The sequence below is a fragment of the Aedes aegypti genome, chromosome 2 (genome assembly GCF_002204515.2).
Source record: "Aedes aegypti strain LVP_AGWG chromosome 2, AaegL5.0 Primary Assembly, whole genome shotgun sequence".
Lineage (NCBI taxonomy): Eukaryota > Metazoa > Arthropoda > Insecta > Diptera > Culicidae > Aedes > Aedes aegypti.
In genome coordinates, this window is record NC_035108.1 from 89,978,504 (window position 1) to 90,005,442 (window position 26,939).

A 26,939-nucleotide genomic window follows, 5' to 3' on the forward strand; every position below is an offset into this window, starting at 1 on the left:
CTGCTGCGGAATGAAACGCTAGCAACGGTCGCGTATAATGCTGAAATGATGCTAATGTAATCGATACATGTGGAATAAATCGTACCATATGGTGGGAAACAGAAATCAACATTCCGAAAACACAACGCTGACGCTCTGGACAAAGTTCATAAAATCAGATTACTGGATAGTTTTCAACGACGCCAAATGGTAATACTTGAATTCTTGCCCAATATTTACAGTAAAATTCGCTCACTGTGCGAAGGTGTAAAAATTGATGGAAAATCTCGCCAGGTGTCATGGAGCTTGCCTAAGCTTGTGAAATGTGGATATTCTTGATAGATGCGTCGAGCTATCAGAGATCAAATGCTGAAAGATTGGCAAGGTTTTAGGTGGCATTCTCGACAAACTGTGTGGATGTGTTCTGCAAAGCAGTACAGCGTATCGTCAATTTGAGTGTTTTTTTATAAGTCTTTTCGGATATCGCATCACAATGCCTTAAATGATTAAAAACAATTAGCAATCGGTCATGGATTGATTGAGTGCTTGATGACGGTATGTAATTAAACATAAATCTGTGCAAAACGTCTTCTCAATATATTTAATGGGTTGAGAATCATCCAGCTGTAATATGTTTTATTGGATGGATGTAAAGCTTTTTCTACGAGTTCTGAACTGCTTTCCTGTGCATGCAAATATCTTATTTTTTACGAGAACGTTCTGAAGCCTCACAGTTTAAAAGAAATACAATTGTTCGCACAGAATATATTTGTGGGTTTCATTGTCGTGATGAGTTTCAAACAGCGGTCTGCCGTCAGTAGCAAACCAGACAGTCGAAGGCAAAGGTCAAATATGCAGACGGGCATCATTTTAATGAATGGACGGAAGTGCTAAGATGAATTGTCTAGTCATACTACGGGCTGAATTATGTCTTCGACATTGTTTTCTTTTGATTTTACTCATGCTGAGTAATTTGATGAAATTTTTAATGGCCTAAATTATTATATTGTATTATAAGTAATCAATACAAGCCAGATTAGGGTTGCCCATTTCTATATGACAAAAATTGAACTGTAAAAATAATATATTACATTTACTACTGTAAGAGTTTGAGCGGGATCCGTCAACTCTAAGGGAGGGCTAAACGAGCTTGAATTTCGCATGGAGAAAATCGACAAGATTTATGGGAAAACTGCTCTAATTACATTTTCAACCATAGATGGTGCTGTAGTCTATGATTTTTTTTTTCTTTATTGATTTAAAGATTCTCCAATCTATATAAACTTTAAATATCTATAAAAACCGCAATAGATCGCAAGATTTCACCTTCATAGTAATGATTTGATTTTTTTCTGGAGTATCGTAGTATGATAAGAGAATGCGAAAACCGTCATTTAAATGGGTCATTTTTTTACAGTACAAAGTGGGTCATACACACGCAAAATATTGGAAAAATAAAAAGATTTTTAATTTTTCAAAAATGTTTGAAGGCGGTATGGCGCCATCCAAAAGTGACATATATTGTGACAAATATAATCACCCTCATTCTCGTTTACGGCGGATCCAACTTTCGATCGAACCCATTCGTTCAAATCCATTGCCCACTTGATTTTTGTAAACGGGAATGCAAAACGGTTTTAGATCGCAGGAGCATTCGAACGTAAACAAGAATTGGGGTGAATCACGCTATGTCTGAACCAGCAGATTATGCAAATCGAATGTACCTCGGATTTTTCCTACTAGATATCAGTATTTGGTCTATAAATTCATAATCGGAAGGTTACAAAATATTCTATCGGCGACATTTTTCCCATACGTTTTGTATGGGCTGAAATGTGTAAGAAAACGTGTTTTTTATTGATTTTCATAGCCTGTATATGGAAAGTGGAAAAAATCTAAATTTCACCGATGGAATATTTTAAAATCTTTCGATTATGAAAATATAACCCAATTTCTAAACTCTAGCGGGAAAAAAATAGAAGTACATTCGATTTGCATAATCGGCTGGTTCAGACATAGCGTGATGTTAATAACATGTTAGCAAAACAAGCATGTCGAAAATCATTTCAATTATTACAAATTATTTCATGGGCGATTTCCCTGTGCTTCTGCGTCAAAACTCTTATGCTACGTCCACTTCAGCTACGCTATCATTCGTGTCTCTTGAGCAGGTAAAATTGTCCCTGAGAGCCGAACCCCAACCTACAAACTAGCCGGTTCTCGCAATTTACACCACTGAATAATGCTGAAATGTGACATGCGTACGAAACACACAACCCACGTTACAATCCCAGTTTGCTAACTGGAATACCAGAATTCGCACCGGAATCACAAGATCCACATTGACAAAACACGATCTGCAGTACAGTACCAAGATCCACACTTAAACACAACAAACCACACTGGAATCCCAATATTCAAATTAGAAGCCTAGGATATCCCCAATGAAGTAACACAATCCACACTAGAATCCTAGAATCCACACTGAAATCTTATGATCCATACTGAAACACAAGGAGTCACACTAGATTCCCATCATCCTCACTGGAATCCCTGGATTCTGGGATTCCCAGAATAAAGTTACAGCGTTCCGGAATTTAAAATTTTTTGCCTATCCCAGGTTTTTCGACACCTTCCTGTATATTTACGAAAGCTTTACGATTTACGATTTACATTATACGAAATGAATATAGGTTAAAATACAAAGAGCTGATTCCAGTGTATTTCAAAAATGTGCATTGGAATATTAAGGGGACACGGGAGACCGTGATATTTTCCCTATCTTTCGTCTCACTCTAACAATAATCATCAAAACTTTGTGGAAGCAAATCTAGAGTTTTAGTGAACCGATGAAGCTGAAAATTTATCAGGTTGTGCACTACATATATAGAATCATAGTGATACATTTTCGCATCGATATATGGAGTTGTTCTTGAGATTTGCTTCTTGAAATGGATAGTGTGATTATGATGACGTCCCGTGCGGCCTTAAGGCGAAGTAGGCCGTCATTGAAATTTATACACGTCGTAGATGATTGTTGATAATTCATCTCATGATTTCGAATTAAAGAAAATCAGTTGGTTTTGCACTGACACAGCTGAAAAAGTATCAGCAGTACAATCTACACTGAAATCACAACTTCCAAACTGGAATCCCAAGGTGTAACAGGATTGTCAAGATTCTCACAGAAATTTCAGGTTCCATACTGGAATTCCACAACCCACGTTGCAATCCCAGGATCAAAACTGGAATTACAAAATCCACACTGACAAATTACGATGCACAGTACAGTCCCAGGATTCACGCCGAAATACAACAAACCACACTGAAATCCCAATAATCAAGTTAGAAGCCTATGATCCATAATGTCAATCCACATTATTCATACTGAATTCCTTGGATCCAGATTCAAACACCAGCATTCGCACTGGATTCTCATCATCCACACTCAGGATGTCTACTACCTGGAAAAACCTGGAAAACCTGGAATTATCAGGGAATTTCGGCCATAACCAGGGAAATTATTTTGAAACTGTAATACAAGATAGAAAAGTCCTTTTTGTGTCATAAAAATTATGGACCACGCCACTGTCGCTACTAGAGCTTTTCAGTCCTAAAATTTTTATAACGATTTTTATTCATCCAACATGTTTTTTTTACGATTTTGATTTTTACAACATAAAACATGTTTAGATAAGGATGCAAAACTTAAGTTTAAAAGATGGTAAAGACAAGTACAGTTCCCATTTACGGTTGGGTGTCGTTCATGAGCATATGAAACTTGGTTGAAAACATTCCAAATTTGTTTGTTTTTCGACTATTCCACAAGTTATGAAGGAAATTTCAAGGAATGATTCAGGTATTCTTTCTGGAATATCTTTATGAACTTTTCCAGGGATGCTACCAGCAATTTTTCAAGGAATGCTCAAACGAATTCCTTCACAAATTTTGTCAAGGAAATCGAAGATTTTACTTCCAGTCATTTTCACATAGATCACTCTGAAAAAAACGGAAGGTGATTACCCTATATCCTAAAGAAGTTCTTCCACATAAGTTCATTCCATAGTTTAGATTTGTTTTTCCAAGAAACCCTAACACAATTGAATATACGCCATTTTTTCAGTTTTCATCTGTGTTCTGTAAAAAAATCAGCAACGATTACTTTCAGAAATTGCTCCGAAGTTCCTCCAGACACTATTTGATGAAATCTTCCAAGAATTCATCAAAAAAATTGACCTGGAATTCCTCATTAAGTTGCTTTAGAAATTTCTCTCAGAATTTCTCCAGCTTTTCATCAAATTATTATTGCTGTAGTTTAATCATTTGTCTAATACTTTTTCAAATAATATTTGCAAACTCCATGGATTCTTCAAAACTTTATTCAAGGTTCCACATTAGTTATTACTACAGTCATTGTTACAAGTATCTTCCAAATTATTCATACTTAATTTTTTCCGGGGAGTCTCTCCGAATTTCTTCAAAAAGTCTTGTTGGACATTATTCAGAGATGGGATGTTTTTTTTTCAGTTGTTTATCAAGAAAATCCTAAGAAGAATTTCATTAAGAATACAGTTCTTTTTTCAGAGATCCTCGTAGGAATTCATCAAAACATACTCAAAACTCACACAAAAATTTTCTTTAAAAATTCCAAGCGGATTTTTTTCCAAAATTTCCTCTTGAAAATCTGAAAAAAATCTTTGACATTTCCCAGCAGAACTTTCTGGAAAAATGACATTTGTTTTTAGATTTCTTTGAGAAATAAAAAAAGTAGGGTGCCGGTACCAATGGTTGTAATGTACCAGTAGATTGGACTATGGAATAAAACGTACATGTTTCGATAAAAACTACATGTGTCATTTTTTGGTTGATAGATCGCCTCTAGTGTAGTCGATTTGCCAAATTTCAGCTTTTTATTTTATCAAAAAGTCATATAAATAATTAATTTTACGCATAAAATTTGCTCCCTTGCACCAGTAGTTGCCGTCGTGTTCCAGTAGTGGATAAACGGATGGAAGCGGTTTTTAAAATGGATGTATCAAAATGAAGAAAAGTCCCAGAGATGATCTTTATGCTTCATTTGAAAGTTATTAGTTGCTGTTCCGAGGGAAAATGTTAAACCTACGTAAAAAATTACCATTTTGTTTAAAATTCCTTGTATCATTCCCGAACGTCTACTACTGGAGCACTAGCGCAACTACTGGAACACGTGTACCGTAATCCGGGGTAACATTGATCAGCGGGGTAACATTGATCGGAATGACTCATCTCGTTAAAAGTTCTAATGAACATTCATTGATGAAACATTTTCGAATCATGAATGGTTCCTCTTTTTCCTCTATTCATGAGTAAATATAAAACTATGGTTTTTGCTGAAATTGCGTTTAGTTCATGCGTAATTTGTCAACTTTTTGAAACAATGATGTCTATCATTTTCACTGACACTATCGAAAATTCATGTCTCACATGAGTTCTGCAGACGATGTGATCAAGAAAAATGTAATTGTTACTAAATATGGCATCGCTGAAAACGATTCCGTTCTCAAATCTCTTATAAGTTTATTCAATTAGGCAACATTAACTAATAACTATTAAGAATGCAGAATTTCCTTAGGAAATAGCCTACCTTTAGGCGTATTCCGCGGTTCAAGGTGTTTTTAATGTTGAAATAACTCTAGAAGTAAACTACTGTTATGAGTTTGGTCTTCATATTCGACTTCAGGGGCTATGATTTTAGTAAGTAACGACATTCTCAATATTACCGGACGTTGTTTACTTGAGTGATCAATGTTACCCCATATCAGGTGAATCAAAAAATCACTTAAAATCACTTGTATTGTGAAATGAAAAATTTAAGAAATACTCAAAAATATGATCAATGTTACCCCGGATTACGGTACCAATAGTGGCTCAAGCGATTTTATGTTAAAAAAATAGTTTAATCACTCTTTTTATATTTTTCCCATATAGTAGAGGTTGAAATCTTTCTGCTGACGCCAAAAGATCTCTGTTAAGTGTTCGTTATTTTGTTATGATTTTTTATACCTTAGGTAGTCCACTAATGACACCGGCACCATAATAGGAATGTTGGAGAAAGTCCTATGGAAATCAATGGAAAAAATAATGGATATATATTTTGAGAACATGCGACTTCCTTTGAAAGTTTCTCGAACGGTTTTGGAGGGATTCCTGGTGGAATCTCCGAAGCAGTTTCTATGGTTATCGCAGAAAAACTCCAGATTGAGTTCTTGAAGGTAAACACAACTAAATTCTTGGAAAAATGTCTTTAAAAAAATCTTGAAAATCACAAAACAATCTACTGCAGAGATCGTTGGAGTAAGATGTGAAAGAAATCCACAGTAAAACAAGAAGTTATACTTGTCGTAATGCCAAGGGACTCCCAAAAAATCTTAAAATCATTCTTAGAGGAATGTCCGTTTAAATAAGGAACAAAAATCTGATGACGTGGGTTCATAATTCATATATGGTCTCTTTTTGGTTAATGTTCGTTTTTTTTATCAAGGAGATATTTAAGATATTTAAAATTCTATTTCCAAGACGATCAAACGCTACCAGACACGATTTCCCCAAGATAATTTTCTTTTGGAAAAAATACAAAACCCCCTTTAGAGATGTTTTGTGGGTTCAGAATCCCATTTTATGGGAAAGGTTTTAACCTTAAGTTCGAATATACCATTTTTTCATATCTGATTTTGATCATTGAAGGCCGTTTCAAATCATTTGATAAGAATAATTGTTTATTTGTTGGCCTTCCTTAGCCGAGTGGTTATTGTCCGCGGTTACAAAGCAAAGCCATGCTGCAGGTGTCTGGGTTCGATTCTCGGTCGGTCCAGGATCTTTTCGTAATGGAAATTTCCTTGACTTCCCTGGGCATAGAGTATCATCGTACCTGCCACACGATATACGAATGCAAAAATGGCAACTTTGGCAAAGAAAATTCTAAATTAATAACTGTGGAAGTAAATCTCGTTAATAAAGTCAAACCAACCAACCAACTGTGGAAGTGCTCATAAGAACACTAAGCTGAGAAACAAGCTCTGTCCCAGTGAGAATGAAGACCCTCAACGCATAACTTAGCTTCAACAAATGCATTGAGCTCAGCGTAGCTCAATATTGAATGTAATGAAACAAACTGACTCGATCCGAGCAAAACAATATATTCCAATGACTTGCATCCTGACACACGTGCAAAACTGATGCTTACAGTTGTTTTTGTACGAATTGAGTTTTCAGCATCAGTAGTTACGATCAAGTCATTCATATTTTGCCAACTCGGAACAATGTTGTTCTTACCGACCATCGCTATACATACTCACAAATTAATTATATGAAATTGCTCTCTTATTCATCTCGCACACAAACAGCGTGGTTGCAGTAATATAGTACCTACACCTTTTCTTTCATTTTCAAACTGTTCGCTTGGCTTCCAAAACACTACCCAATAGGGTGTCCCGAAAAATGAAAAACTCATTCAAAAAGGTCTAGAGGTTGCACATATCAATTTTGTGAAAAAAAGTATATTTTTAGTGCATTTATCAATGAGTAAGTAGGTATTGAGTGGAAAAATGACGGCTATTAGAAAAACAAATACTGGACAATCATAGTTTTAGATCATATAAACATAGTTCGGTAAGACTGTATGCCAATAAAATTAATTTATTTGTCTTTTCATCATATTTTTTTTAAATTGAAATAACTTGTATTTTTTACAGGTGTTTCACTTTACAGCTCAAAGAATCATTTTTTAGCAAAATTTTGTGTAAATGCTTAATTTTACAGGATTCATTCTTTTTTGGTGAATTTGAATACACCTATATTGAATAGAAAATTTAATGAACATAATTTGATGATGCGACGCTATGATGCTCTCTGAGCCAAGATAGTTCGATAATACTGAGAATGAGAAAAAAAAAACAATTTTCAGTACGCAATTGAATGAATATTACCTGTTTTGTATATTGAAAACATTTAATACAATAAATAACATTGATAGAGCTCAATAACAAAACGAAACACGCTGAGTTATCAGATAACATGTAATAAATAACTTAGTTTATTTTGGGAGATACAAACTTTTCTGTTTATCGAAAATATACTTTCCTAGCTGCCTATTTGCCTTTTCAATGCTCTGGACATCAAGTTAATTTGCTTCAAAATTACTTTCGGAAATTGACTCGCAATAAGTCAAAATGTTTTATCTTTGGTGATTTTAATGCAAAACATCGGTCATGGAACAATTCGCAAACCAATGCCAACGGCAGAATTTAATTTGATAGCCCTACTTGTTTTTCCTCTTCGAGAATCCCTTCTATGACTGATTTGGTCTTGACCGACTCTAGTCAGCTCGATAGTAATCTTGATGTTAACATTTCTTTGCAAACAAACAGTTTTTGACAATGCTCCCAAAACTTTGACAGATTCCATTGTCAAAGCAAGAGGAGACGATGATCTTAATTTCTAGAACCGTCTTAAAAACGTAAGGAGAAGGCAATTTCAACGCACGCGCAATCCTGCTATGAAAATTATATCGCAGGATCAGCAAAAATAAATTAAAACACTGTTTTTACAATTAAGAAACTATCATTTTGAAAATATAATTTCTCAATCGTATCCTGACTATAAGTTATTTTGGAAATCATCTAAAATTTAAAAAAAAATCTGGCATTTGAAGAAGAAAACAAATAATTACTAACTAATCGCGAAAAAGTGCAAAAACCTGCTATGAAGTTTGAAAGCGCGCATAATTTTAATTTAGGACTCACTAGTCCAATTAAAACTTAAGTTTCTTAGGATTTCGAAAATTCAACTTTTACGTGTATAATTTGATTCGTTCCAACAAATCTGAAAACTATCAAACTGGTCTTGCTCTTCTAGACATAGAGAAAGCACTCTACAGTGTTTTGCATGAAGGCTTGATCGTGAGATTAAAAAAAATATATTTAATTTTCCAACATAAATTGTTAGAATAATACAAAGTTATCAGTCAAATCACAGAATTGAGGTTAATTATCAGCAGTCCAAGTCTGAAAGACTTTCTTTAAGAGCTGGTATTTCTCAAGGCAGCATTTTGGGAGCAATATTATACAATATTTTCAAATCTGACTTACCTGAGTTATCTCAGGGGTGTCAAAAATCTTTGTTTGCGGCTGACACAGGCCTCTCCACAAAAGACGAAGCTTGCGTTTCATCTGTAGTAGATATATCCAAACATGTATGAAGTATGAAGTTTCAAAAATGGACGACTTCTGCAAATACTTCCAAAACTCAAGTTATAAAATCCCCACATAAACTAAAAGCTTTTTATTTGAAACCTTCAAGAAGACATCCTATCACAATGAGAGTGGTTTCAATAAATTGGTCAGATGTATTAAAGTATCAAGGGCTCATGCTAGCTAAAAGTTAAGCTTCCGAAAATCACATTGAGGGCATTCAAGTAAATAAGAAAGGTTATTAAATCTACTAAATTACCATAGTACACGCCTATGCTTCCTCATCGGAACCGGTATTCAACATAAGATAAAAGCAAGCATTTACTTTTAGACAACTTTGAAGCTTAAAAAAGTCGATTTTTATGTACTGATATGGAAATGTTATACAGTCAGGTCTCCTATTAGACACATGGTTGGGGGGCGTAATAGGAATCTACGTTATAGGAGACCCAGGGCTTATGGAATTTCATCACTTTGGGGGTGTCGTTGAATATCTCGTATGCCAAAAGAGATAGTACAGTCTGTCTTCGGCGAAGTTTCAGTGCTAAGTACGATCTACCTTTAGGAGTTGAGGATCATCCTTTTAGTTGAGAACTTGGCCGGTAGGGGCGCTTTTTCTGATTTGCACTATATGAACCATGAGGGATAAGAATGCAAAATTTTGTAACATATTATATCTCTGAATCCTGATGTTTTGGAAGGTTGGTGTCTTCGGAAGAGTTGTTCAGTAGCTCAAGGGCTGACATGTGGTGGTCATTCTGATACGGAATTACGCCACCAGGCGGCGCTAGTGGGCATAGAATTTTTGTTTTGCGCATAGCTCAGTTGCCTGACCACTTAGAAAGATGGCGTCTTCGGCAAAGTTGCTCGGTATCACAAGGGCTAACATTATTTGAGCCAAAAGTTTCAAAATTTTGCCACTAGGCGGCGCTAGTGAGCCAAAAAATTTTGTTTTGTGCATAGCTCAGTAGCCCGACCACTTAGAAAGATGGCGTCTTCGGCAAAGTTGTTCAGTATCACAAGGGCTAACATTATTTGAGCCAAAAGTTTCGAAATTTTGCCACTAGGCGGCGCTAGTGAGAAAGGAATTTTTATTTCGTGGATAGCTCAGTAGTCTGACCACTTAGAAAGATGGCGTCTTCGGCAAAGTTTCTCTGTATCACAAGGGCTAACATTATTTGAGCCGAAAGTTTCGAAATTTTGCCACTAGGTGGCACTAGTGAGCAAAGAATTTTTGTTTTGCCCATAGCTCAGTTGCCTGACCACTTAGAAAGATGGCGTCTTCGGCAAAGTTGTTCAGTATCACAAGGGCTAACATTATTTGAGCCGAAAGTTTCGAAATTTTGCCACTAGGCGGCGCTAGTTAGCAAGGAATTTTTATTTCGTGGATAGCTCAGTAGTCTGACCACTTAGAAAGTTGGCGTCTTCGGCAAAGTTTCTCTGTATCACAAGGGCTAACATTATTTGAGCCGAAAGTTTCAAAATTTTGCCACTAGGCGGCGCTAGTGAGCAAAGAATTTTTGTTTTGCGCATAGCTCAGTTGCCTGACCACTTAGAAAGATGGCGTCTTCGGCAAAAATGCTCTGTATCACAAGGGCTGTCATTATTTGAGTCGAAAGTTTCGAAATTTTGCCACTAGGTGGCGCTAGTGAGCCAAGAATTTTTGTTTTGCGCATAGCTCAGTAGTCTGACCACTTAGAAAGATGGCGTCTTCGACAAAGTTGCTCAGTATCACAAGGGCTAACATTATTTGAGTCGAAAGTTTCTAAATTTTGCCACTAGGTGGCGCTAGTGAGCAAGGAATTTTTATTTCGTGGGTAGCTCAGTAGTCCGACCACTTAGAAATATGGCGTCTTCGGCAAAGTTGCTCAGTATCACAAGGGCTAACATTATTTGAGCCAAAAGTTTCGAAATTTTGCAACTAGCCGGCGCTAGTGAGCAAAGAATTTTTGTTTTGCGCATAGCTCAGTAGCCTGACCACTTAGAAAGATGGCGTCTTCGGCAAAGTTGTTCAGTATCACAAGGGCTAACATTATTTGAGCCAAAATTTTCGAAATTTTGCCACTAGGCGGCGCTAGTGAGTATTAGTAATGACTGACATTCCAACCTAACTTAATTTCTATCCAATCCATACCTTGGAAAATGTTCAAGAAATAAAGTTCATGCAATGACGAAATAAAAATAAACATACATATTCTCTGGTTCATATGAAAAGCTAACGACAACATATTTGAGAAGTAAACGGATCCTCACTCATTCTCATATCAAATTATTGATCAAAAATTCTATCAATCCGTCGAAAATACTAGGATACTAGCCATACTTTTATCCGAATAAATAATGTATATATTTTTCTCCAGGCACTTTTAATTAAACGTGACAATGCGAGGAAAATCGATAGCCTAGTGTCATATTGAACAACTTTGGTCAGGCTACTAAGCTATGCGCAAAACAAAAATTACTTGCTCACTAGCGCCGCCTAGTAGCAAAATTTTGAAACTTTCGGCTCAAATAATGTTATCCCTTGTGATACTGAGCAACTTTGCCGAAGACGCCATCGTTCTAAGTGGTCAGGCTACTGAGCTATGCGCAAAACAAAAATTCTTGGCTCACTAGCGCCGCCTAGTGACAGAATTTTGAAACTTTCGGCTCAAATAATGTTAGCCCTTGTGATACTGAGAAACTTTGCCGAAGACGCCATCTTTCTAAGTGGTCGGGCTACTGAGCTATGCGCAAAACAAAAATTCTTGGCTCACTAGCGCCGCCAAGTGGCAAAATTTCGAATTTTTCGGCTCAAATAATGTTAGCCCTTGTGATACAGAGCAACTTTGCCGAAGACGCCATCTTTCTAAGTGGTCGGACTACTGAGCTATGCGCAAAACAAAAATTCTTGGCTCACTAGCGCCGCCTAGTGACAAAATTTTGAAACTTTCGGCTCAAATAATGTTAGCCCTTGTGATACTGATCAACTTTGTCGAAGACGCCATCTTTCTAAGTGGTCGGGCTACTGAGCTATCCACGAAACAAAAATTATTTGCTCACTAGCGCCGCCTAGTGGCAAAATTTCGAAATTTTTGGCTCAAATTATGTTAGCCCTTGTGGTACTGAGCAACTTTGCCGAAGACGCCATCTTTCTAAGTGGTCGGGCTACTGAGCTATGCGCAAAACAAAAATTCTTGGCTCACTAGCGCCGCCTAGTGACAAAATTTTGAAACTTTCGGCTCAAATAATGTTAGCCCTTGTGATACTGATCAATTTTGTCGAAGACGCCATCTTTCTATGTGGTCAGGCTACTGAGCTATCCACGAAACAAAAATTATTTGCTCACTAGCGCCGCCTAGTGGCAAAATTTCGAAACTTTTGGCTCAAATAATGTTAGCCCTTGTGATACTGAGAAACTTTGCCGAAGACGCCATCTTTCTAAGTGGTCGGGCTACTGAGCTATGCGCAAAACAAAAATTCTTGGCTCACTAGCGCCGCCTAGTGGCAAAATTTCGAATTTTTCGGCTCAAACAATGTTAGCCCTTGTGATACAGAGCAACTTTGCCCAAGATGCCATCTTTCTAAGTGGTCAGGCTACTGAGCTATGCGCAAAACAAAAATTCTTGGCTCACTAGCGCCGCCTAGTGACAAAATTTTGAAACTTTCGGCTCAAATAATGTTAGCCCTTGTGATACTGATCAATTTTGTCGAAGACGCCATCTTTCTAAGTGGTCAGGCTACTGAGCTATCCACGAAACAAAAATTATTTGCTCACTAGCGCTGCCTAGTGGCAAAATTTCGAAACTTTCGGCTCAAATAATGTTAGCCCTTGTGAAACTGATCAACTTTGTCGAAGACGCCATCTTTCTAAGTGGTCAGGCTACTGAGCTATCCACGAAACAAAAATTCTTTGCTCACTAGCGCCGCCTAGTGGCAAAATTTCGAAACTTTTGGCTCAAATAATGTTAGCCCTTGTGATACTGAGCAACTTTGTCGAAGACGCCATCTTTCTAAGTGGTCGGGCTACTGAGCTATGCGCAAAACAAAAATTCTTGGCTCACTAGCACCGCCTAGTGGCAAAATTTCGAAACTTTTGGCTCAAATAATGTTAGCCCTTGTGATACTGAACAACTTTGCCGAAGACGCCATCTTTCTAAGTGGTCGGGCTACTGAGCTATGCGCAAAAACAAAACTTTTGGCTCACTAGCGCCGCCTAGTGGCAAAATTTTGAAACTTTTGGCTCAAATAATGTTAGCCCTTGTGATACTGAGCAACTTTGCCGAAGACGCCATCTTTCTAAGTGGTCAGGCAACTGAGCTATGCGCAAAACAAAAATTCCATGCCCACTAGCGCCGCCTGGTGGCGTAATTCCGTATCAGAATGACCACCACATGTCAGCCCTTGAGCTACTGAACAACTCTTCCGAAGACACCAACCTTCAAAAACATCAGGATTCAGAGATATCATATGTTACAAAATTGTGCATTTTTATCCCTCATGGTTCATATAGTGCAAATCAGAAAAAGCGCCCCTACCGGCCAAGTTCTCAACTAAAAGGATGATCCTCAACTCCTAAAGGTAGATCGTACTTAGCACTGAAACTTCGCCGAAGACAGTACTGTACTATCTCTTTTGGCATACGAGATATTCAACGACACCCCCAAAGTGATGAAATCCCATAAGCCCTGGGTCTCCTATAACGTTCTGGTGTGTCTTATAGGAGTGAGCATAATAGGAGTGCACGTTATAGGAATGCGTTTAATAGGAGACCCGACTGTATGTTGGGCCGAATTCATTGGGACCATTGACATAGTTAACAGTTATATATTTTTCTCTGGAAACTGAGTTATTTTTTCTCATTTTATTCGCAGTGTTATAAAAGTACCTTGACTCCGATAGCAGATAGCGAAAAACTCTGTGGAACAAATAATCTACATTTGATGTAATGCGTCGGACCTAGTGTAGTGGTTAGAACGCACGCCTCTCACGCTGAGGACCTGGGTTCGAATCCCATCCCAAGTAGTAGTCATATATGACGTAAAATTTATACTAACGACTACCTTTTGGAAAAAAGTAAAACCCTTGATCCCGAGATGGAATAGCCCAAGGCTATACATATCGTTTATAAAAATAGAAAACATAATTATGTGAAGCATATGAATGTGATTATATTGACGTTAATTCACGCCAAACTTTGTTGATAGGTTTAGAACTCTGATTGAACGATATTTGTTTATTTTATTTCGATTATTTTTCCACCAATCTGAGCAATTTAATGGTAAACACACCAAAGAACGTGAACTTGTCATAATGTCATGCCACCTGCCAGACATTTTTTGATTAAGTTTTTATGTATGGAGGTTTTGCTTCTGACACTCTATCAGCAAGTTACCTTCTTCACACTTTTATTTTTGAGACACCCTTCTTCCCATAGGTTACCTTAGTTTGTTGGCCCGGTCTCTGCGCCCAAAACAACGAGACCAGAACAGCCCATGAGGCAATGGGCCTCCTTCACAAACAAAAAACACCCAATTTCTCACCTCTTTTTCCTGCCAGTGTCTAACATATTTCTGGTGGCCGTAGTGGTCCGGTAGTTTCCCGTTGCCACTTGGCCAGCCGTTTTTGTTGCTGCTGCTGCTGCTGCTGCTTTTCTTGATGATGATCCGACGGATTGTGGGGGAGAAACCACCGGTAGCAATGCTGGGCTGAGATTAATTTTAACAAATTGCTGACTACACGGTTGTTGTTGAGTGGTTTCACCGATGTTGTTGCAACACTCATATCATCTCGCACACACAAAACTAAAACTACACTTGCTGACCTTTAAGCCGCAATTTGGCCGCAGAATTCACACGCCAAGAGGAGCACTTTCTTTGTTTGGAGAGTGTGAGAGAGAGCATCAAGAGATCCACACTTACTTTGCTGATTATTGGCCCTTGCTTGCTCTTGCTGTTTGTTAGCTGAACTGAACGAAGATAAGCGCACTTCCACTAGAATTATAATTCCAATCGAACTTTAAGCGTGCTAAGTATCGCACATGTCGTCCTCGAACAACCACACTGCACTTGAGCTATGAGCACGCGTTGCACTTGGCCGTGGCCACTTAACGAATGCACTTCGGAACGATTGAAACCTTCGTACACGATTCAGCGAAATTCTAATCAATTATGATCCGCTTGATCTGAGCTTATCCGGAAAGTAATTCCCTGAATATCGTGATGTCACTAATGAGAGGGATTCCCCTTTTCCACCAATCTCACACAAAAAAATACAACGGTTGGATTCAACGATCTTTAGCACAACAAAACACTTTAAAACTCGCCACTCGCTTGGTCGCGGGATCAAGTCTCGCGCGTGCCTTTCTTGTTCGGTCAAACAGCGACGACGCCAAAAGACTGTCTGACGCGGCACTCAGTCGTGATCGCGATCGTTACCGGTGGCGCGCGATGCGCATAGCTCCTGTTTGCTTGCTCGTTGCGATCAGCTGTGCATTAGCGTGCCGACTCAGGGGGTCGCTCACCAACACCGATGCATTATGGCGAACGATCGATTAGCGGCGAGCCGCAGCTCCTAACCCGAGACCAGAACCGCGACCGATGCACAGTGGTTCCTCCATAGGTCGTAAATCCAAAAGCTTGACTTCAACAAATAATTTTATGGTTTTCAATGATATGTTAAAAATAGGTTGCCTAACTATTTTTGCTAATTTATTGGCTTTACTCTTTGAGCAGAGAAACAAGTCATAGATATCGCAATGTTATTACTGTTTTGATTCATATTACGGACAGTTCCAAATTCCGGACACTCTACTTTGTATGGGAAACATTTCAAACAAAATGTTTTATTTATTTTGCAAGTTCTCATTGTAATAGGCTGTTTTTCCTCACGCCAATCTGTCATGAAACAGCCTACTTTCCTGCACTTACTAATGTAGAGTGGTAATAGTCATTACCTGAAATCAGTTGCGTTATTGCTAACGCAACGTTTTTTTATATTGCGCAACTATTTTGAGTTGCGTAATGAATCATTACCCAACTATTTTCAGAGATTGCAGGTGCATGCATCCAGATGTGATTTCTGAAACCCTCAAGTGGTGTTCTATGAAAATGCAAAAAAATGTTATACGCAACTCGTTGCAGAACTCGATTTTTACAGCACTCGTCGTAATTATACAACTCGGCACAATGTACAACTCGTGATGTAAAAACCGTAATTCTGCTACTGCTTACGTAAACTACACTATTGCCGTTCGAAAGTACCCACTTTCAAGGTTCGTTTCAATAAGCATTTCCTATAGATATCTATGCAAACTTATAATACCCAACTAAATGAGACGTCTCATTAGCAGACATTATGTATACGCGCTTCACATCAAGAGCTTGAGATCAGCTTGCCATGAGCGCACAAAAATAACCGCGCGCTTGAGCACTTGCTATGGTGAGACACATTTTTTTAGATCTCATGTAGCAATGTACTAGCTCAAACGATCACGTCTGCACTAGCTCATGCGCCGTCTCATGAGAAAATCTCAATGTGACAGTGCATTTGAGCCTCGCAGAAGAAGGTTTCAGAAGCAAGGAAAAAGGATTAAATTATGGATCAAACCAGACATCATGTATACGCGCTTCACATCAAGAGCTTGAGATCAGCTTGCCATGAGCGCACAAAAATAACCGCGCGCTTGAGCACGTGCTATGGTGAGACACATTTTTTTAGATCTCATGTAGCAATGTACTAGCTCAAACGATCACATCTGCACTGGCTCATGCGCCGTCTCATGAGAAAATCTCAATGTGACAGTGCATTTGAGACTCGCTGTCAAAGGTTCCAAAAGCAAGGGAAAGGGATCAAATCATGGATTAAACTGCCTGTAGGCACTGACGCGGTTCAACGCGGTTAAGATTCTAGCATTTGAATTGAAAAACTTGTGCTGGCCACCAAAGAAGCATAGGCATAGACCGAAGCCGTATGCTTCCATGGAGCTGTTGTACTAGGCAAACATAACTGCAAAAAAGTACTCCAAGTAAGCGCATGCGACGAGCCTCACGAGATGTCTCATGAGACTCGCTCACTAAGATACATTTTGTACGTATCTGCATCTCGTGTCTCACATAATCTGTGAGCTGCGATATGGGATATCGCATGGCACACTAGCTCATTTAGGTATACATGAGAAATACGACACTCTGGATCAAACTGCCCGTAGGCAGTTTCAAAGGACTGACGTGATTCAACGCGGTTAAGATTCTAGAATCTGAATTGAAAAACTTGGGCTGGCCACCGAAGAAGCATAGGCATAGACCGAATTCGTATGCTTCCGTGGGGTCATTGTACTAGGCAAACATAACTGCATGAAAGTACTCCTAGTAAGCGCATGTGACGAGCCTCACGAGATGTCTCATGAGACTCGCTCACTAGGATATATTTTGTACGTATCTGCATCTCGTGCCTCACATAATCTGTGAGCTGCGATATGGAATATCGCATGGCACACTAGCTCATTCAGGTATACATGAGAAATACGACACTCTGCTCATTAGTGGTTTGACGATTGCAATAGATGATTTAACTTTTCCATTGGTGATTTTCATGCGCTGTCGGCAATTTGAATATATGTGTCCGGAATATGAGGCCAAAGTTAGGAAGCATCCTGAATTATTCACACATTTCTATTTATTTAAAATTAATCATGTTGTGGAATAAATTCTTGACCCACCATTAAAAAATTAAGTGTTTTGAAGGCTTTATATCGTGGAGAAGCCATAAATAATGATTTATTTTATGTGCTTTATGATAAGTTATTTATTTGCATTTTCGCACTTATGAAGCCGCACTTTGCAGTCCAGTAGTAAATAAAATTCACAATATATAAAACCAACCATTAACAGTTCGTTCACGCTTTAACGAAGTTACACAAAATTACACAAGTTACACAAGTGGCACAAAATCGAGCTCTTCTGAACCAAACATCAAGTGTGTTATTTTAACACATGCTAAATTAAACCAGCTTCTGGGAAAATTTCTGCTTTATTCTGAAAAGTATACGAAACATATAAAATCTTTACAATACTAAGCATCTCTGTGCGTCGCTAAGTTTGAGAAAATTATGGTTCAGAAGAGCCCAATTTTGTGTAAATTTTAGAGAGCTGTTGATAGTCATTGAGATTAATTTAAACCCTTCTAGCAGATGCGACTTGGTATTGAGATAAGATACAAGACTCAGAAGACTGAAATTACAAGTTGGAATCGGACAGAAACGTTTATTTTAACTTTTTTTCAAGTTTCAAATCAAAACATGCAACGTTGAATTCAAAAGTAGTTTTTTTTCAATTCTGTCAAGATTAAACCTAGAGCAGAAATCATCGTGCTTATTTTTACCGTGATACTTACTCAAAATTCCATATAGGGAATACTAAGGAGTTCTTGACCATGTTAAGTTTTCGGGACATATTTTGCAAAAAATATCAAATTTGAATTATTAATGGAGAATGTTTAGGAGATAATCATAGTGAAAAAATAGTAAAGAAATTCTGGATTTCTTATGTGTATGTGCAAACTATGACGTTTTAAACAAAGTGTTAATAAACTGCATTTTAAATTTTGGCGAATAGTTGCTGACCTGTATAATAAATGTAAACAGTACAAAAAACAAATGTTTTGGAAAAATAAAGCAAGAACTACACGAGAATGAATTTAAAATGATATATTTTTCTGAAATTTTTACCGTTGTTATAATTAGAAATATTTACAGTTGACTTAACTTGCCGGAGTGGCTTAAGTATGTTTTTTCATAGTTTACTGGTTCAAATTTAATTGATTCTTGTTTTCTATGTTGAAGCGATTGAAAGGCAAACAAATAAATGAACAATTAACAATGTTGTTATTTCGAAAAAAAAAAAGGATCTGAGAACAAATGTAGAATAATAATTCTGCAAAACTCGATATTCTATAACTCGATGGATTTTTTGGTCCCCTCAAATTTCCATACATCGAGCTCTCCATAAGTCGATATTTCTACAACTCGATACCTCCACTAGTCCATGTCACGTGAGAGGTAAATTTCTCTCCATAACTCGATATTTATTTTGAAACCCTTGTTATTCGAAGAAACTTGGACTAATTCTTATTTGGAGGAGAATAAATACTAGTGAGTTGTAATAAGACTTAAAAAGCAGTAAATAAAAAATAAAAAATATTGTCGATTAAAATAACATGATTTTTCGAGCAGTTCGAAAACATTATTTAAATAATAGTTTGTATTTCACAAACTATTAACTATTAACAAAATAATATTGCTTTCTTACAGAAGTAATCATATATGTTTTGGAAATACAGAAATTTGTTCCTTCGATTTTGGGACTTTTGCGTCGGAATATTCTATAACTCGATATTTCTATACGTCGATGATCCCTTGAATATCGAGTTATGGAGAGTCGACTGTATCTACCGTTTGTTTCAAATCTGGAATGATTTGGTTGCTCTGATACGCTCACGTTAATATCAGAATGAACTTACGCGGATGTTTTCCACGGGGCCGTTGACTTCCATCTGATTGATGCAAATTTTTCTTTCGGCATTCGCACAACTCAATGAAGTTTGCCTATTTTATTCGCTCAATAGTTTTCGTTCCTATTCTCAAATAAATGCGCACAGAGAGAGCCAAGAATAAGTGTTTTATACATGGAAAATTGAAAATAAGGTTTCATTTAGGCATTCATCGGTTGCTCTATTTGCATTATTGATGAAAATTGATTTAGTTTTCGATTTTTTTTTCAGTGTTGTACGATAAAGGATCGCAAGGTGTTTTGGCAAAGATGTTAGCGAAATAATGGATCTATGAAGTCAGGAAAGCCTTTATCAAGCAGCAGTAGACTGGCCCTTAAACAAAAAAGTTGTAAAATTCAACGGGGCACCCCCTAGATATGTGCCTTAGGGTAAGAAAAAAGCTCTCTCAAAATTTCAACTCATTTGGTTGCTCTCCCAGCTGGCGCATTCAATTCAAAGTTTGTATGGAATATTCGTCTCAAATATATTGAAAATTGACCCTATGTCACTGTTTCGTCTCGTACACTAGTTAATCGCGTTCAATTGAGCCCAGAATGACAAATTCACTAGTTGATACGCTAATGAACATAGTTGCCGAAGGTTGTATCTGGATTTAAGCTCATTTTCATTAAGCTTTCAGTTGTTGAAAGTTAGGCTTAGATCAGCACTCCCGTACAATTACACATGTGCATGCACCTTATGCCGTAGCTCGCCCAGCGTCATAGGTGGCTATGATGCGCTTAGTGGCTACCACCCAGCTAAGTTGAAGAAACATTAAGCAATATTGCAAATCTACTTCAGATAGTTAAAACACCAACTTTATCAATTTTAATCATGATACAACCTTCTACAATATTGTTTGCTATAGTATCAAGTAGTATTTTTGACATTCTGGGTTCAATTGAACTCGATCAACAATTTTCCTGACTCAGACAAGAGATGATGTGCTATTTCCTATATGTTGGAGCTGAAAATCCCATATTAACTTCAATTCAATTGCGCCAGCTCATGGAACGACCAAATGAGCTGAAACTTTCAGGAAGTCTTCCTCTAACCCTAAAGAATAATCCTGGCGGGTGCCCCGTGGAATTATACAACTTTATTTTTCTCCCATACTAAGGTGGGCCAGTCTAAGCAGCAGTGTAGAAATGTCGTTTCCCTTTACAAGTTGTTGAAATTAGGTCAAAAGTAACTAGAGCTAGATCACGACTGAGATTAGAGTAAGTCAAAAGAACGAGAATTATCCAAAGAAAATAAAGAGTGAGTCGAGAATAAGTCAGAGAGATAGAAATTCTAGAGTAAATCCATAATAACTCGAGAAGTAATCAAAAATAAATCAACAGACTAACTCCTAAGTTGTACAAAAAAAATAGCGTGAGTTTATGTTAATTAAAGAATAAGTATCGAGTGTGATTAGAGAGCAACTTAAAAGAAAGTTGATAATTGGTCAAGATTCAGCCAAAAGTGTATGCAGTGAAAGAGAATCTATGACATTTGATCGAATGACATTTAGTCGAAAGTACGTTTGCTCGAATGTACTTTTCGATTGCCACAGTAAGCATATGACATTTTGTCGAAAGGACATTTGGTCGAACCAAAATAGTATGGAAACAAAGTCTCAAGTTTATTCCGTTCACCTGAATAATAGCATTTTGTAGCCAAGGCACAGAGTGGTTGAATAATGAGAAAAATACTATCCGTTTAGCCAATAATCAATATGCGGTTAGCATTGTTTATTTGATGTACGGGCCTGATGTACTGAATAGAAGTCACTAACGATCGTAAAATCTCTTATAACAGCTTTTGGTCTCATAATGAACTAGTTTTGGGATAGAAAAAAAAAAATAAATAAACTAGTTTTGGGCTAAATATTTCGTAAACAAATCCTGAAACGGTCTGATTTCCGCATTCCAAAATCTCAATCACGTCGATAAGCTTAAGGACCAGGAAATAAAAAAATATCCTGAGAACTCGCCTCGAATGTAAATGTCAAATGAAGATCAGTACTTCATTATGAAACATAGAATAGAATAGAATAATATATTCAAAAAATCATTATTTTTACATTGTTGTGCAATAAAACAACTAGTTCAGCTGTTTTCAGAATGTTGCTATTTAAAAATAAATCAACAGACTAACTCCTGAGTTGTACAAAAAAATAGCGTGAGTTTATGTTAATTAAAGAGTAAGACGAATAAGTATCGAGTGTGATTAGAGAGCAACTTAAAAGAAAGTTGATAATTGGTCAAGATTCAGCCAAAAGTGTATGCAGTGAAAGAAAATCTATAACATTTGATCGAATGACATTTAGTCGAAAGTACGTTTGCTCGAATGTACTTTTCGATTGCCACAGTAAGCATATGACATTTTGTCGAAAGGACATTTGGTCGAACCAAAATAGTATGGAAACAAAGTCTCAAGTTTATTCCGTTCACCTGAATAATAGCATTTTGTAGCCAAGGCACAGAGTGGTTGAATAATGAGAAAAATACTATCCGTTTAGCCAATAATCAATATGCGGTTAGCATTGTTTATTTGATGTACGGGCCTGATGTACTGAATAGAAGTCACGAACGATCGTAAAATCTGTTATAACAGCTTTTGGTCTCATAATGAACTAGTTTTGGGATAGAAAAAAAAAAATAAACTAGTTTTGGGCTAAATATTCCGTTAACAAATCCTGAAACGGTCTGATTTCCGCATTCCAAAATCTCAATCACGTCGATAAGCTTAAGGACCAGGAAATAAAAAAATATCCTGAGAACTCGCCTCGAATGTAAATGTCAAATGAAGATCAGTACTTCATTATGAAACATAGAATAGAATAGAATAATATATTCAAAAAATCATTATTTTTACATTGTTGTGCAATAAAACAACTAGTTCAGCTGTTTTCAGAATGTTGCTATTTTAACAGAACAATATAGTTTTATTGACAGATGAAAATACTATTACACAGGTGATTAACAACCCTTTACTTATACAAATATTTCTTTCTGTACTGAAAGCCACTAATGAAAGGAATGCATTGCACTATTTATTTATTTATTAACACCGTCTTCAGCTTTGCTGTACAGACTGACTGTTTCTCAGTCAAAGTGAGCTCTTATCATTAGTGATGTTTGACATGAATTATTATTGTTTTAATAATAGCGGTTATCAAAATACAGGTCACGAACACCCCATATGTTTATCGTGTGGCAAGGACGAAGATACACTATGTCCAGGAAAGTCAAGAAATTTTCCTTTACGAAAATATTCTTGACCGGTGGGATTTGAACCCACGATCCTCCGATTGGTTTTGCTGAATAGTTGCGCGTTTTCCGCTACGGCTATCTGGGCCCCTTCAAGAGAATTAAAACGAATTAATACCCGAAGAGGATCAAATAACTCACAATTATCTATCCATACCATATTTTGATATCATACCATAATTAGATATTGTTCATTTGTCAAGACCTCATTTTGGTTTTATAATGGTATGGTAAAAAAATGTTAAATCAAATAAAAATACTTCATTTTGGAATTCGATAGCTATTAAGGACTGCAGGAGGTATTGAACTACTATTGAAAAAATTCACTTTTATATGAAAATTCATCAGGTATTATTTAGGTATTAAAATACCTGATTTAATTATCAGTTTGGTGTTTGTAGAATATGCATAAGAGATTATTTGAGGTATTTTACATCTTATGCAGGGCTCATTCATACAGTATTGGACAAAACATTTGCAACTTTTTCGATTTTCCATACAAAATGACCAACTTTGATAAACTATATCTCAGTTATTTATGGACCGATTTGAATGAAATTTTCACAGAATATCAAACGTAACTTGAATTTTAACATATATTTTTGAGTGATTTTTCCAATCACAAGTTGAAAAGCAGTAACGGTTTGACTAAAGTGAATTTTTTGACGATTTTTTATAATTGACATAACTTAACATATTGAAAGTATAGCTTAATGGTGTCTTTAGCAAAGTTCTAGATTTTGGCGAGATGAATAAGTTTGCTCAAGACAGTTTTTGTGTAGGGCTATCAGATTTTGAGATAAAAAGTTTTGAATTTTTCGTCGAAAATTACACTTTAGTCAAACCGTTATTATTTATAAACTGATTGTGATTGGGATAAACTGATTGTGATTGGGAAATTTTTTTCGAAAATATATGTTAAAATTCAAGTTATATCTGATGTCCTGTGAAAGTTTTATTCGAATCGGTCCGTAAATAACTGAGATCTAGCTCTCCAAAGTTGGTCATTTTGTATGAAAAATCGAAAAAGTTGCAAATGTTTTGTCCAATACTGTACCTCATTCAGGTTGTAAGTATTGGCAATTATCTGGTATGAAATACCTTAGTTTGGTATTCAGTAGCACTTTTCAGTCGAGTTTTGTATGTATTGCAAGCTCTTCTATATATCAGAAACCACTGTGCCGTGCGATCCCACTCGCTCTCTCTCGCTGTCTCTGGTCAGAGCGCCGGGTGTTCAAATCAGCTACTTGAGTTATGGGGTTCTAATCGGCTGCTTCTGTAGTGCACTCGGCCCATAGGTAGGTGTTTGCTTTCCCAAAGTCTACAGAGCGCGTGTGCGATTTCTTCACGCAAATAGCAAATAGAGACTGGGTGTATACCTACATGAACGAGGAGAGAATCTTGAATAATCAGTTCGACCAGCAGGTAATAAGTAGCCGTTTTCTACAAATGCGTAGCGGTCGTTTTTGTTGAATTCACTGTAGGGATGCTCTATTCAACGATTTCGCGATTAATTTGTTCAAAGATGAAAAATATACCTTTTGGACACAGTATAATCGTACCTGCATACGGTTAACGAATGCGAAAAGGGCAACTTTTACAAAGAATGCTATAAGAGAACTAAGAAAAGAATAATAAGAAGAAGTGAATATGCACGACGTATCTGTTGGTAAATTATAAAACTAATAACTATGAAAAATCTCCCATACGAAGTAAATCTTTATTACTAAAAATAGGACACACCTATCTACTGTTATATATTTTATTATGTAACATAAATAATATTTTTTTCATAAGTTCTCATTTGACATAAGTTTAAAATACTTAAGATCATTTTTTTCACAGATAAACAATGTGTACGTACATGTACGTATCTCGTATAACTTATGATCTCGCTCTAAAATCGTTTGGTAACCGAATGAATGAACAAAGATAAAACCTATCACCACTGGGCGAATAGAGAATCGTAGCTTTGCTTCATCATAGCTTTGCTATATAACGTGTTAAACCATCGTTTGCTCACTAACAACAAGCTTCTCACTTTTTTTTTTTTTTTTTTTTTAATTTCTTTATTAGTATCATTCCAAACATTACATTCATTTCTTATATCTAGGTGTTCTGTGTTATTTGACAACACTATCATCCTAATTTGGTAAAACAAATTTAAGATTTTATTAACATTTTGTTAACAACATATTACATTTCATTTGCCGTAGCAGTTCAGTTTTTTTACAGGTGAGTTGATTTCACCTGCTTATAAGAGAAAAAAAAAATGTTTTTAATATACTTAACCTAACTTAACCTAAACATATAACGCATTAATCGTGGCAATAGAAGATTGTAACGATTTTTGCCTGAAATTATTAATGATTGTATTTGACATTTGTTCCAATGTTTCAACATTGGATATTCTATGTAACTCATTGGTACTATACCAGGGAGGAAGCCTCAGAAGCTTCTCACTTGATTACCAGTGGCTTTAGGGCGAGATCATAAATTAAGCGAGATATGTATGAGATTTTTTTGCTTTTCAGGTTTAAACCACAGGATATTATTTCCAATCATCTTGGTTTGTACTGCGGTTGATGTTATTTTACACCTTTATAAGCACCAAACAGTGGCAATGAGAGAACTGTTCTGAAACATAATAAATTAATTAAATAATAGCTTTGAACTGTGTGATGCAATAACATAAAAATCAATCTAGTGAGAGTGACAATTTTTGGCATCGAAAAAATGAAAACAAAGTATTACGTATTTCGAAAGAAAGAGAACTAAGTTCATTAGTATTATAAGTATATTATATTAGTATATATAAGTTTATTATATAAGTATATATAAGTACATGAGTAAAAGTTTGGATAGACTGATAAATATAAAAATATTAATAAATTAAAGTAAGCATGCTGGAATAATTGTACAAACAAGAACGTACGTTTCGATTCGTCGACGAATTGATGGAAATGTCTGGATATATTACCACTATTGGATATTCAACCCATCAATTCATCGTAGAATCCTACACTCGTTGATCGAATTTCATATTTACGAACAGAAAAACTTCCATAATGATTATTCCCCAGTTGGTCAGAAATCACCAACTACAACGTCGCAGATAGATCCATTAGCATCCGTATACTTCGCAATCCTTTCATTGATTTATTTATCGCCTTTCGGCATCCACATCGATGACGCTTTATGACCCTTCGGGGTAGCATTCATCAAATCAACTGCTACTTTCATCGTGTACCCGCGTTGAACCACAAGCTGATTCGCATAGGGGCATCCGGGGTAAAATGCACCAAATGAAGACCAAACAAGATTAACGAAGTGTTTCAATACGCGAATCTAGTAACTTCATGTCCACCCTAGGGGAAAAGCACCAATTTTCGAACCAGCATTAATTATCGACCCATTCATGCGAATTAGTAAGAAAATCCGAAAATTCGCACAGATTTCTTCTGGGTCGTACTTGTCCTCTACAAGGTATTGAGTAATTAATTTTTATCCTGGTTATTGTATTTTTGTGAAATTTAGCTTTTGCCCAACACTAATTATACATGAATAATTGTTTATATGGGGCAGAATGCACTCCTTTTTGGGGAAAAACGCACCACAAGAATTAGGAAAGATGCACTATTGTGTGCAAAAGTTAGTTGTTTTTCTTCGAAAAACATGCATTTCAGATGATTTGCATTTCGCCTACAGAATGGTACAATTGTGCATATTTACTTGGCAAAGACTTCGAATGATCAATCTTCACAAGGTAAGTTTTGCCCCGACAGCGCATAACACCCCAGGAACCCCTAACCTTTATCGTGCCCTCCTCGCTGATTTGGGTTGCGGATTTTACGCTCGACTGGTTTTACTGTGCATTCGGGTAGCGTAGGTGGAGGTACCCCTGGGAAACCCCAACAATGACTTTTTATTTTGAGATCTGCTTGTTCGAGAT

General features: G+C 36.7%; 1 protein-coding gene across 1 annotated transcript in view; it reads right to left on the reverse strand.

The window, feature by feature from the left end:
- The window catches only part of LOC5579438 (calcium release-activated calcium channel protein 1), a 105,739-nt gene extending 90,146 nt beyond the window's left edge, over positions 1 to 15,593 (reverse strand). Inside the window, exon 1 of the mRNA XM_021841485.1 lies at positions 14,729 to 15,593. Coding sequence (XP_021697177.1) covers positions 14,729 to 14,754 — 26 coding nt within the window. The 5' untranslated portion in view covers positions 14,755 to 15,593. The remainder of the gene's footprint in view (positions 1 to 14,728) is intronic.
- Positions 15,594 to 26,939: the final 11,346 nt, after the last annotated feature.